The 14,401-nt window shown below is 49.9% G+C and overlaps 1 protein-coding gene across 17 annotated transcripts in view; it reads left to right on the top strand.

The window, feature by feature from the left end:
* SIRPA (signal regulatory protein alpha) overlaps window positions 1-8,457 on the top strand; it is a 45,818-nt gene extending 37,361 nt beyond the window's left edge. For 11 of the 17 annotated variants that reach the window (XM_034947307.4, XM_055104652.2, XM_055104654.2 and 8 more), the window contains 2 exons: window positions 3,045-3,096; window positions 5,882-8,457. In XM_034947307.4, coding sequence (XP_034803198.1) covers window positions 3,045-3,096; window positions 5,882-6,130 — 301 coding nt within the window. In that variant the 3' untranslated portion in view covers window positions 6,131-8,457. The remainder of the gene's footprint in view (window positions 1-3,044; window positions 3,097-5,881) is intronic. The other 6 variants (XM_034947314.3, XM_034947310.4, XM_063600974.1 and 3 more) reach the window with 1 other exon arrangement.
* The last annotated feature ends 5,944 nt before the right edge of the window (window positions 8,458-14,401 follow it).

Below are 14,401 nucleotides of genomic sequence, written 5' to 3' on the forward strand. Positions count from 1 at the left end.
CTCAGGGAGGCTGCAAGGGGGGAGGCTGCCACTTTGAGCTCAAGGGGTTCTTCAGGTTGCAGGGCTGGTGGAGGGATTGGCTCTCTCTAACTCCCTGGGTTAGGAATGTACAGACAGAATATTGTCTGTAATCTTCCCCAGCTCAGATGAGAGAAAAATGTGTCTCTGCTCCCTTAATTGGGCACTGGGGTTCATTCGATCAGCCATTTATTCACTTGTCAGACATTCACTGCATTTATTCTTGGAATATTTAGGGCTTCCCTGAGTCTTTCATTTATTCATCTGGACTGAGCCTAACTCAGTGCCAAGCCTTGAGCAGAGGGTTGCAAAGGGGAGCAGAAAAGGCCCACCCCTGGTCTCATGACACTTAAGAGCCAGTGAGAAAGATTCATTCATTCATTCATTCATTCATTCAGCAAATACATATGGACTGCTGACGATGTGCCAGCCCAGTTCTTGGTGCTGGGGCTTCAGCAGTGCATGAGACTGGCCCAGTTCCTCCCTGTGTGAAGCTCAGTGTCCGCTGAGGAGACAGGTTACCAGACAAGCTGGAAAGTTAATAAGGGATGTGGTGCAGCTGCTGACTAAATAAAATGAAGCCAGGTATGGGATAGAGCAGATCAAGGCGGTGGGGTCTGGGGCGAGCAGGGAGGGCTTGTCTGCAAGGTGACATTTAGAAGATCACTGAAGGATGAGGAGGTTCCAGCCAAGGGAATATCTGGGACAAGACTGCACCAATCAAAGGGAACAGCCAGTGCCAAGACCCTGAGACAGGAGCAGTCAGATGCATGCACAGAACGCAGAGGAGGCCAGAGGAGCTGGAGCAGAGCAGAGGCAGGAGAGGGATGGAGCCTAGAGCAGTTGGCCAAGCTGAGCCTTGGAGCTGGTGTCACTTGACCACCTTGGAGTGGTTATAGAGGGGTTGAGCATTCTGAACAGAAAAGTAACATGACATCACTTATGCATTTCAGATAGGGAGAATGGAGGGCAGGGAAGCAGGAATAGAGGTGGGGAGATCAAGGAGGAGGTTCTTCAGGAATCAGGGGAGTTCGGATAGTGGAGAGGATGGGGTGGCTGGCTTTGATGGATATTTTGGAGGTGGAGCCAACGAGCCCTAGGTTGGATTAGATGCGAGCTGTAAAGGAAGAGAGAGAAGAATCAGGGCTGACTCCCACTTCTCCAGCCTCAGCACAGGATGACCAATGGTAGAGCTATTCACTGAAATAGGAAAATCCAGGGGAGACACAGATATGGGGAAAATGATCATTGGTTATTGTCTGAAATTGCTTTGAAAGAGAAGAACCCACTGTTTTGAGAATGGAGTTTGGGGGTTCAGTGAATATTTCCCCAAGAAAAGGCTGTTTAAAATAGCATCTGAAGGAAGAAAAGGATTAAAGCAGATTACGAGGCAGCAGCACGGAGCATGCAAAGGCCCTGGGGCAGCCTGACTGGCATTCATTCCAAGTCACTGTTTTTGAGCACATGTGGTGAGGAAGCATGGCAGGCAGGCAGGCAGACAGCAATAGAAACCAGATATGCAGATAGACAGGAGATCTGAGATTGTCATGCAGGGTCAGCCCAGCCAGCGCAGCACTGTCAGCAGAGCCATCACAAGGTGACACCATAGTTGAGTCTTGAAGGAAACACGAAAGTTAGCCAAGAGGAAAAATGATCAAAGGGGTCCTTCGAGGCTGCTATTGAAGCATGAAGTACATAACATCAAATGCCACCCCCCCCCCCGAAATATCTGGTGGGTAGATGAGTGGGTACATGAGGGCAGGGCAGTGAATTAGCCTGGAGGCAGCACGTCAGACCACGTGGGACTCTGAGCAGGGCGATGAGTTGGACTTGAACCAGCCAGCCAGTGGGGAGCTCCAGGAGGGCTGGAGGCCAGTAGTGTGGGGACAGATCTGCGTGATCTTCCCCAGCAGACGTGCCCCTGCTCCTGGAGGGTTCTTTCTGTGGCCACGTGGGGCTTGTCATGTCTCAGAACTGCTTTCAGAGCCAAGCACTGATGCCAAATCCATTAATAACCCTGCTGCCAAGCCCCACTGCTCATTTCTGACATTATCCATGCTAACATCCCCGGGGTTGCCGGCTTGAGAATTTGCACAACTTCAGCCAAGCCAGTGGCTCTGGTTTGCTCATCACCTTGACCGTGACCCTCCAGTGAGTCAAGCCGTGGCCTCCAATTACAGAAGCAAGTGCACGAACAACTTCTTTGATTAACTTGGACATCTTGGTCTTTTTCTTTTCTTTCTTTAATGATGATACATAGATGTTTATAATACAGAACATTTGGAGAATATGGGAAACTAAAAAGGAGAAAAAAAATACCATGCAAAGACCACTGCAGTTTGCATTTTGCTATGTTTCCTTCCAGTGTTATCCACACATTTTTCATAATTGAGATAATCCTACAGAGAATTTTCCTTTTTCACTTATCATTTTAATGTAAGCAATTTTAACTTAAAAAAAAAAACCTCCTCATAAACCTTTTAAATCTTTATCTGTGGATTTATCCTAATTTCCCTAACCAGTCCCAACTGGCAGAGCCCTAAGACATAAACCTCCTCCCCTATCCAGCCCTTGACAAATGCCTTTGTGTTGAAAGCTTTTTCTATATTTTGAATTCCCCCCAAAAAAAGTGCAATTATGAGTCAAAGGATGAGGACATCTTCCAAGCTCTTGATTTTGCCAGCTGCTTCCCAAAAGGATTGTACTGGTTTGCCTCTCCCACCAGTGACGTATGAAAGCTCCAGTTCATTTCACCATAGCTTCCCCAGCACCAAGTATTATAATTTTTAAAGATCCTTGCCAATAGAGTAGGTTAAAAAAATGATAGTGCATTGCTTAGAATTCCTTTTTAGTGAGATTGACCCCTTTGTCCAAACATTTGATATGCAGTTGTATTTCTGTTATGAGTCCTTCGTTCGTGTCCTCAACCCATATAGAAAATGGAGCCTAAACGTTATTCTTATCAGTTTGCATGAGCACTTGAGATAGTGAGGGTATTTTTATCTGTGTGTCTCTTTCCTTTTTAGGTTGCATGAGCCCGAGAAGAATGCCAGAGAAATAACACAGGTACAGTCCTTGGTGAGATGCCCTTCCTGGGAAACTCCGTGGCGTGGTTGCTTCACATCAACCGGAATTGCAGATCTGGTTCTAAATTAAGACTCCTTGTGGGGTGGAGGGTGGAGGATCTTACACTCCTAGCTTTCCCCATGTCCTGTGCATATTCCTTCTCTCTACTGCAGCCAAGAGTGGCTGTTGCAGCCTCATGACTCAGTGCGACCCATTGCACAACTCCCCAGGGGCACCATTCACAATCCGTCCTATGAAAATGGTGCCCTGGAGTCAGGCTGCAGCTCCCTTAGTGTGGATCGTGCCTTCCTATCTCTCTACATTTGCCCAGGCCCGTCCCTCTACCAGGAGCGCCACTCCCAGCTCACTGTCCGCTCCTCACAGCCAGGCTTTTCTATGCTGGAACTGCAAAGCCCAGCCTGCCAGGGCCTCTCCCACCTTTGCTGATGGAAAGACCCCATGTCATTAATTACCTCACACAAGGGCACACTCACTCAAGCTGGAGGTTTCTGGTCAGCATTGCTGAGACGATTTTGCAGCAACACGGTTTCTGAGAAACCTAGCCCTGCTTATCACCGGCTGATGCTGTCAGACCTTGAAGGCAGAGGGCTGCTCAGCATCTTGTAACAAGACAGGCCCCGCTCTGAACCCGGAACGAGAGCGCGCCAGCTGTCCTTGACATTTCCAAGGCAGTTGTCATCTTTTTAGATGTAATCTGTTGAAGGAATCGGGCTGGTGAAAGGTGCAGCATTTGTAGACCAAAATGCCTTGGCCCTGCCCTTGTGACCCATGGGGTCCCCCCGCAGCCCCGGACATGAGCTCGAGTTGTAATTAAGAAAAAACAATTTCCAGTCATGAGCGAGGGAGATCTTCTCCCCCATCATTTTACTTCTGGACTTCCTTCTGGAATCTTCTGGGGGAAAAAAATGATGGTGAGAAGAATGGGTCATGGAAACCCGTACGAATTTCACTGGTGAGAAGAATGGGTCATGGAAACCCGTACGAATTTCACTGGTGAGAAGAATGGGTCATGGAAACCCGTACGAATTTCACTGGTGAGAAGAATGGGTCATGGAAACCCGTACGAAATTCACTGGTGAGAAGAATGGGTCATGGAAACCCGTACGAATTTCACTGGTGAGAAGAATGGGTCATGGAAACCCGTACGAATTTCACTGGTGAGAAGAATGGGTCATGGAAACCCGTACGAAATTCACAGCAGAGACTTACTGGGCACCCACTGTGTGCCACGCACTGGACAGTGAGCCAGACAGTCACAGCCCAGCTGGCAGAGTGCCTGCGATTCCAGTACCAGGTGCCAGCCCTGGCCAGGGAGGGAGTTGCATGCTGTCAACACGGATTTCCCAGACAGAAGCAAATGAGAGCACGCAGGGCTCAGGACAGAGGAGCTGTGTGCTAAGAGCACAGTCGTAGAGTCCAACACACTTTGGTTCTTTGCCAGCTGGACAACTTTGTCCACTTTATTGAACCTCCCTTGGTCTCAGTGTCTTCAGCCGTAAAGTGGAATAGATGATCCTTCCCAAGCAGGGTTGTGGTGAGAGTGGATGGGGTGATCTGTGTGGTTGTGTGCTGCGTGTAAGCCCTGAGAACTGAAATCGGCCATTACCGTGCACCAACTAGGAGTTGTGCCGGTTGGTGGTAGCTTTATTCTGTTCTATCACACAGGGGCCAGTCACAGAGGGAGCAAAGTTTATCATTCATGATGGGCGATTTTGAGGCGGCAGTGGCAGGTTGATAGGATTAGCACATGGGAGGTATCCAAGTTTGCTAAGTGGTTAATGATTGCGAACATTTATTGAAGACAGATGCTCAATAGGTACCAGGCTCTGTTCTAAACGCTTTTCCTGGATAATCTCATTCCATCCTCACAGCAACCCTGGCAGTAGACACTATTATCATCCCCTCTTTACAGATGGAGAAACTGAGGCCCAGAGAGGTTAAGTGAATTGCTCAAAATCCCTGAGCTAGAACCAGGATTCAAACCCAGGCTTTCTGACTCCAGAACGTGTCCCGCTTCACTAACTGGCGATCTCGTTCTTATACTGCCCCTGTTCTCTGTCTCCCTGTCCCCAGCTTTGCCCTGAGTGAAGGTGAAATTATTGCCGTCCACTCATGTATTCATTCAATATGGATCAGACTTCTTATGTGCCAGCCTTGGTTTCTGAATCATAACAAATGCCCAGTGAATATTTGTGGAATAAATGCATACATTAATGAATGTCCCCACACATACCACCATCAGTACCTCCTCAGGCCCCCAAACAGACATGGTCCTGGGTAGTGGGCCCTGTGATGGAAAACAAACATGGGCTGAGGAAGCACAAAGAAGGAACATGGACGCTGCCAGGAGAGGGGAGGGCCAGGAAGGGTCTTAGGATGAGCCATGCTTCATCTGAAATTTACAGGGTGGATTGGGATTTGTTACAAGGAGAAGCAGGACAGACACCCTCGAGGGAAATGGGTGAAGACTGCAGGTGGTTCAGGCTGGGAGGAGGCAGGAACGGGAGGAGGTGACACTGAGGCGGGGCTGTGAGGAGACCGCACTGTGCGGGTCAGAAAGACCCTTCAGGCAGGGTGAGGAGGAGGGCGGATGGGAAGGGGCAAGGCTGGAGGCAAGTAACGTTGGCAAGAGATGAGGGGAACATGACTTATGGCTGAGCCAGTGTGGGCCGAGAGGACACAGAAGCATCCAGACTTGGTATTCAGTTTGAGTGAGTGGCCCAGGGGCTATAGAATGACCTTCTCATGACTTTCTCTTTGGGTATCTTAAATCCAGGACACAAATGATATCACCTATGCAGACCTGAACCTGCCCAAGGGGAAGAAGCCTGCTCCCCAGGCTGCGGAGCCCAACAACCACACGGAGTATGCCAGCATTCAGACCAGCCCGCAGCCCGCGTCGGAGGACACCCTCACCTATGCTGACCTGGACATGGTCCACCTCAACCGGACCCCCAAGCAGCCGGCCCCCAAGCCTGAGCCGTCCTTCTCAGAGTACGCCAGCGTCCAGGTCCCGAGGAAGTGAATGGGACCGTGGTTTGCTCTAGCACCCATCTCTACGCGCTTTCTTGTCCCACAGGGAGCCGCCGTGATGAGCACAGCCAACCCAGTTCCCGGAGGGCTGGGGCGGTGCAGGCTCTGGGACCCAGGGGCCAGGGTGGCTCTTCTCTCCCCACCCCTCCTTGGCTCTCCAGCACTTCCTGGGCAGCCACGGCCCCCTCCCCCCACATTGCCACACACCTGGAGGCTGACGTTGCCAAACCAGCCAGGGAACCAACCTGGGAAGTGGCCAGAACTGCCTGGGGTCCAAGAACTCCTGTGCCTCCGTCCATCACCACGTGGGTTTTGGAGACCCTCGACTGCCTCCCCGATGCTCCGAAGCCTGATCTTCCAGGGTGGGGAGGAGAAAATCCCACCTCCCCTGACCTCCACCACCTCCACCACCACCACCACCACCACCACCACTACTACCACCACTCAACTGGGGCTAGAGTGGGGAAGATTTCCCCCTTTAGATCAAACTGCCCCTTCCATGGAAAAGCTGGAAAAAAACTCTGGAACCCATATCCAGGCTGGGTGAGGTTGCTGCCAACAGCCCTGGCCTCCCCCATCCCTAGGCTAAAGAGCCATGAGTCCTGGAGGAGGAGAGGACCCCTCCCAAAGGACTGGAGACAAAACCCTCTGCTTCCTCGGGTCCCTCCAAGACTCCCTGGGGCCCAACTGTGTTGCTCCACCCGGACCCATCTCTCCCTTCTAGACCTGAGCTTGCCCCTCCAGCTAGCACTAAGCAACATCTCGCTGTGGACGCCTGTAAATTACTGAGAAATGTGAAACGTGCAATCTTGAAACTGAGGTGTTAGAAAACTTGATCTGTGGTGTTTTGTTTTGTTTTTTTTCTTAAAACAACAGCAACGTGATCTTGGCTGTCTGTCATGTGTTGAAGTCCATGGTTGGGTCTTGTGAAGTCTGAGGTTTAACAGTTTGTTGTCCTGGAGGGATTTTCTTACAGCGAAGACTTGAGTTCCTCCAAGTCCCAGAACCCCAAGAATGGGCAAGAAGGATCAGGTCAGCCGCTCCCTGGAGACACAGCCTTCTGGCTGGGACTGACTTGGCCATGTTCTCAGCTGAGCCACGCGGCTGGTAGTGCAGCCTTCTGTGACCCCGCTGTGATAAGTCCAGCCTGCCCAGGGCTGCTGAGGGCTGGCTGCCTCTTGACAGTGCAGTCTTATCGAGACCCAACGCCTCAGTCTGCTCATCCGTAAAGTGGGGATAGTGAAGATGACACCCCTCCCCACCACCTCTCATAAGCACTTTAGGAACACATAGAGGGTAGGGATAGTGGCCCTGGCCGTCTGTCCTACCCCTTTAGTGACCGCCCCCATCCCGGCTTTCTGAGCTGATCCTTGAAGAAGAAATCTTCCATTTCTGCTCTCAAACCCTACTGGGATCAAACTGGAATAAATTGAAGACAGCCAGGGGATGGTGCAGCTGTGAAGCTCGGGCTGATTCCCCCTCTGTCCCAGAAGGTTGGCCAGAGGGTGTGACCCAGTTACCCTTTAACCCCCACCCTTCCATCGGGTGTGAGGGCCTGACCGGGCCCAGGGCAAGCAGATGTCGCAAGCCCTATTTATTCAGTCTTCACTATAACTCTTAGAGTTGAGACGCTAATGTTCATGACTCCTGGCCTTGGGATGCCCAAGGGATTTCTGGCTCAGGCTGTAAAAGTAGCTGAGCCATCCTGCCCATTCCTGGAGGTCCTACAGGTGAGACTGCAGGAGCTCAGCATAGACGCAGCTCTCTGGGGGATGGTCACCTGGTGAGTTCAATGATGGCATCCAGGAATTAGCTGAGCCAACAGACCATGTGGACAGCTTTGGCCGGAGCTCCCGTGTGGCATCTGGGAGCCACAGTGACCCAGCCACCTGGCTCAGGCTAGTTCCAAATTCCAAAAGATTGGCTTGTAAACCTTCGTCTCCCTCTCTTTTACCCAGAGACAGCACATACGTGTGCACACGCATGCACACACACATTCAGTATTTTAAAAGAATGTTTTCTTGGTGCCATTTTCATTTTATTTTATTTTTTAATTCTTGGAGGGGGAAATAAGGGAATAAGGCCAAGGAAGACGTATAGCTTTAGCTTTAGCCTGGCAACCTGGAGAATCCACATACCTTGTGTATTGAACCCCAGGAAAAGGAAGAGGTCGAACCAACCCTGCGGAAGGAGCATGGTTTCAGGAGTTTATTTTAAGACTGCTGGGAAGGAAACAGGCCCCATTTTGTATATAGTTGCAACTTAAACTTTTTGGCTTGCAAAATATTTTTGTAATAAAGATTTCTGGGTAATAACGAGTCCTTCCGGTGTTCAGTATTCTTGTCTTTGTGAGTGTGTCCCGGGGCCGCCTCGGGGGCTGCCCGCCCTCCTGCCAAAGCCTGGAAGAGGATTGAATGGACCCCAGGGTTTGGAAACAACCTACAGCATTTGAGCCCCTCACATAGGTTTTAGAGACATACGATTTTTGTTTGCCCTGGCTCAGAAGGAGCCGGTGTAAGGTTGAGATAAAATTCCATATAGACAACTGAGTTTGGATCTCGGCTCTGCTGCTTTGTAGCTGTGGGTATTCAAACAGCACCTCTTTGAGACTTGGGCCCCGTGTCGGCACAATGGGGCAGGAATAGTCCCTGCCGGGGTGACTGTGTGGATTCAAGGAGGTTGGAAGCACTGAGCCCATGCTTGGCACTGGGTAGGCCATCACTGAGGCTTGTGTCTTTCCTTCCTGCCCTGACCCTGCATAGCTGAGTCTCGTGGCCTCTCACCACTGATGGGATCTCGGACACCCGGCTCACCCTCCTCCTGGGGCCTCACTTTCCTTCCCCACCAAATGCAGACATCTAATCCTTGTCCTGTAATATCCTTGCCAGATGACTGATGTCAAGTGCTGGTTTATAGTGGGTGCTCAATAAATGTTAGTTTCCTTTCTATCCCTCCATTAGATCATTAATGATATTAGTGCTAATTATGTAATAAAGTTAAGGCATAAATATGTTAATATTTAGTGGTTACTATGTGTCAACGCTTTACCTTGATGAATTCTTAAACCTTGTGACTCAAGGGCAATTATGTTACTGACTGTAGATGACACAGAGAGAGGGTGCAACTTACACAGGTTCACACAGCTAATGAGTGATGTTACTGAGCCTCCAGTTCCAACTGGATAACTGTAGTGCCTGATGCTTAGCCACTGGGTTAATAATCAATACATCATGTATTGACCACTGACTGCAAAATTAACCACCATGATAGCTAATAACAGCTATGCCAAGTGTGCTGCCGAGTGCTTCACAGTTAGAACTCATTTCCTTCTCCCAACTACATGAGGGAGGAACTCTTGTTCTCTGTGCTTTGCAGATAAGGAAACTGAGACACGGAGAAGTCATTTCTCCAATGTCCCATGGCAGAGCAGTTTGAAGCCAGGGAATCTGACTCTTCTCCCCCACACTGTACTTACTGCCTCATTTAATTCTCATGACTATCAGATCGCTGTGGTTGTGCCCATTTTGCAAAGAAGGAAAGATGAGGTTCTGGAAGTGCATGTGACATGACCAATCTCACGCAGAGTCTTTAGTCAAGTTGAGACTTGAACTCAGATCCACAAGCCCACTGGGGATCATCCCTACACCCTTGGCCTGGTCCATGTGATCAGAGACCACCTGAACCAAGGAGCCTTCTGCGGGGCTCAGAGAGGTCACCCTCTTCTCAGGCCAGGACCTTGGCTGTAACAGACAGCTCAGCAGTTTCCTGGCCCGTGGCCTGAGTTCAGCTCTCCGCCTCCCTCCGGGAGCAACCCATGAAATATGTGCACTGCTTGCAGGAATGGGGTGTTCAAGGCATGAATCCAGGCCGAGTGGGTGGGGAAATGCCTTCCATTCTCTGGGAAGGTGGGGGATGATGGACTGCGTGTCCAGACAAGGAGACTTGGGGGTGTGTATTTTATGCAGCACCTGGGCCTTGCTTCTCCACGGCCAAATCTCCAGGGCTGGAGGCTGGCAGGCGAAATGAAAGTTGATGGGAGCTAAGTGGCCCTTTTCCAGCCCGCCAGGAAATCAGTCAAGCATTTGGCATTTATCGGACACCTCCTTGGGGTTCCTCCTGGTGCAAAGGAGAATGCTAAGACTCCCTTCCTCCATGAGGACCAGGCCAGAGTCCTCTGCCTTCCACCTGAAGCCCCTGCCCATTTTACGTGATAATCAGGAAAATCTCCACCGGCCCCCAACCCCAAGATGTGAATGCCCAACTCTAAAAGCCCATGTGTCTTCTAGCATATTTCCAACAGCCCAGTTTTGACGAAGGTTTACTTAATTTTGGCATAAACACATACTACATATTAGACACTCTCCTAAACTCTGGACAAGTATTTATTAAAATTAATTCACTTTATTCTCTTAACAAACCTATGAGTTAGGTACTATGATTATCCCCCACTTAATAAAGAAATAGAAACACAGAGAGATGAAGCATTTTGCTCCAAGGTCGCCATCCGGGAAGTGACGCCACTGTGGGTATGGTCTAGTCCAGCACTGAATGGGCATATGATGGGGGCTGGGGCTGACAGTGAGAAAGTGGGGGGCATGGATAATGTTCAGGGTACACTGGACACTGTCAGTAGCCAGAAACACCACATCTCACCACCAAAGTGTCAGAACATCAGGGTGATATGGCTGCCTGCCTGCTCACCAGCCAGCCGAGGCACCCTTGAGCCTGCCACTGCTGGGATCCCCGACACCACCCCGCTTCACCACCCTCTTCACTGTGCCTGACCAGGCTCTTGGTTTCTTTTCTGAATACAAGATTATGACATTGAAGATGCTTTTTAAGAAGACGTGCTCCTGATGTTCAAAGACAGGCAAAACCTTGGCAACAGAGATCAGAAGAGTGGCTGCCCTTGGAGGGAGGACCAGGAGAAGCCTGGGGTGGCACATGCTCTACGTCTTCCTGAGTCGTGGTTATCTGGGGGTTGCATATGTAAAAACCTTTCCAGCTGCACATTTAAGATGGGTGCATTTCCCTTTATATAAGTTATGCCTTGAATTTTTTAAAAGATAGATGCCCAGCCCTGTCCCCCTCAACCTTTGATGCCTGCCCCTCCCCACCCCCGGCCAATCTGTTTTTTAAAGTTAGTGTCAACACCTTATCTTCGGTACCTGAACCCAGCCCAGGGCCTGGCCCCAGTGAGGGGCCCAAGGAGTGTCGCTGAGTTCATTGGAAAGATGAACATCCCCGTGATCGAAACAGCACAGAAAACAGTGAAAGATGCTAAACAGCACAAAGATTAAGGATGGCTACAAGGATAAGCCATTATCTGTTATCACTTCATCTCCTGAGATTCCTTCCATCACTTTTCCTCCTCCTCCACCCATTGGAATCGGATACAACTGCACCCCAGAGTCCTTGCCCTGTGACCTTGGGCAAAGAGATTCACCACTGAGCCTCTGCTTTGTCACCTGTGAAACAGGGATAGTAGCAGCCTTCACCTCCGGGGGTTCTGGCGAGAGTTCGATGAGAAAGTAGATTTAAGACTCTTTGCAGCAGTGTGGTGTAGACAGCAGTCGACATAGGCACAGAAACACACACACATTCACACCCACACACTCACATATCAGGCCAGGTTATTAGAGCATCTCTGCAATGGTGGGTCTTCTCTTCTGATGAATAATTTTATCAAGTCCCTCTCTTTCTCATTAGCCTGAGATAGGTCTCTCTTACCAACCTTTCGGGGATGGGGTGCAACACCCCAGCTTGGTTTTCGGAGTCCTCTGCCTTATACCACCACCTGACCTGTTTAAGAACATTTCCTGCTCCTCCCCAGCCCCTACTGGACTCCCTGGCCAGGTTGATTTTCCTCTCCCAAGAAATACTATATAGCAACTCCTTTGACTTCCCTAACCCCACCATGAGTCATTCCTCCAGTGACTTGGTGTCCTCTTGACCAGACATGAGCTCCCAAACCAGAACTTCACGCTCTACCTTTGGGATTCAGCCCCTAGGATAAGGGAGACTAAAGCCTACCATGTGCCACACTGGACTCTGGACACTCGAATTCTTTACTTCATGGAACCTTCACATTCTTTACAAATGGAATGTCAATTTCACAGGGAAGAAAATTGAGGCCCAGAGAGGTGGAGAGGTAATAAGTTCAAGATCTTTCAACTAGTAATTATTTCTCAAGCTCCTACTGGAACCTGGCCCTGTGCAAAGTTCTGAGGACACAGTGTGGACAAAAAATGGACCACACCCATATGAGCTCATATATGAGGGAACCAGAGCCACTGGCAATCCCAGTGCAGGGATGAGCGCTGCTGAGAAGGGCGTGACAAACATGACGTACAAGTGCAGAATTAACACACTAATGAGTGAGCCAGCAGTGGGGCAAGAGCTGGTTCCAAGAGTAAATGGGCACTTAGAGGCTTTGAAAAAGGAAGGTGAGAATAACATTTTCAAGTCAGAGATCAATCCGGTTAATGTTCTACAAGGCAATAAGGCCATATCTTTGGAGCTATTTTTTTTCTGCCAGACAGAAGCCATTTGTACCCACCAGACAAAAGTCTACAAATTAGCCCCAATCTGGGCCTTAATCAAATAGGAAAGACAAACTCAGGTATATTCTTCTACAGAACTAACTAATCCTTCAGTGGGGCTTTTAAACCATGCCCCAGTATGGCAACGAGATGAAGCACTGCCTTCTTTTGCCTTATTTCCAAATTTGAGATACTTTGTCTTATTAAAGGAAAGTATACTGGCTTCATTCAGCCTGCACAGGGCAGAAAAAGACTTTTTGAAGAGGAAATCCCTGAACTGAGATCTAAAAAATAAGTAACAAGAAGCCAGGTAAGTGCGAAAGAGCCAGTGCAAAGGAGTTCCAAGGAGCCAGTGCCTGGCAGAGGCCAGCCGTCCCTGTGTGCACTGGCCAGCCGTCCCTGTGTGCACTGGCCCCTACTAAGCTCTGCAGCCCGATTCACACCACTCTCTCCATCACTCCCTGCACTGGCAACACCAGCCTCCTGCCAGTTTCTAAAATGAACCACAGGACCCCTGCATGAGCTACTCCCTCTGCCTGCAACACTCCCTGGATCTTTCCTGCTTGTCCTCCAATCCAGAGGCTGGGCTAAGTTCCCTTGTCAAACACTTCCATAGTAACCATGTCCAGCCCTTCTTTGTAGCCCTCATCTCAATTTGTAATTATACATTGGCACTGTGATTACATGATTACCATCCTCTCCTCTACTGCCCCAGTTGCTGCCTCAGGGCAAGGAGGGTGTTGATTCACTCATCAGTGTAACTCCTATGCTAAGCCCATAGGAGGCATCCAGCAAATATTAGAGGGATGGGAGGATGGACGGAGTGATGAGAAGGAGGATGAGAGGATAGATGGATGGAAGGAGGGAGGCTGAATGGATGGCTGGATTGATGCAGGAGAGCACAGATGGGTGGATGGGTGGGAAGGAAGAAAGGAAGGGGGAAAGGGAGGGAAGAGAGCAAAGGGGGAGAAGGAAGAGCATAAAAGTCGGAGTCTGCTTGGCATTTTAGGAGAACTGAGAGTCCCTGGCTGGCAGGTTTGGAACTGGAAGCAAACCTCAGTACATCTGACTTTTCCCACTGAGTTTCTCTGCCTTTCATCATGATCCTGGGTTCAGGGCAATCACCTTTTTTAAAAAATGATGCATGATCCCCAACAGGCAAGGAGCCAAGGACCTTTGTCTGAGCCTTTGGTTCCTCTTCTAGAGAAACTGGGGCTATACTTAGAAAACAGGATAAAAGTTTGCAAAAATTTGTCTACTCTCAAATTGCACAACCCTAGCGTGGCTGGTCAATGGCTCAACTTTGGGAGCTGGCGGGGCTCAGCCTCTCAACAGACTTGTCCTCCTGGCTCTGCTTCAATGACAACAGGCCAAGCCCTCATGGTAGAAGGTGCCGTTCCCACCAACCTGGGCCTTCTGCCCCCGCAGGCCCTCTCTGGGCAAGGTCAGCTGGTGCGGCAGCCGGTCGCATGGATCTGGGCCACAGACCTGTCTCCAGAATGAGGCCGGGTGAGAGTTTAATGGCAAGAAGGCTGCAGCCTGACTAAGGCTGTCGGCTTGATTCTGCCATGGCTCCCCCCATGCCAGTAAATGGACCCTGTGCACATGCAGATTAATGCATTATCGCTAATGTTTTGTGCCAGATGCAAAGGCATTCGGGCAGCCCGGCCGAGAGCTGCCATTACCACAGGACCTTTTGCTGGAAAATTTTTCTTGGGGCA

The sequence above is a fragment of the Pan paniscus genome, chromosome 21 (genome assembly GCF_029289425.2).
Source record: "Pan paniscus chromosome 21, NHGRI_mPanPan1-v2.0_pri, whole genome shotgun sequence".
NCBI classification, from domain to species: Eukaryota; Metazoa; Chordata; class Mammalia; order Primates; family Hominidae; genus Pan; species Pan paniscus.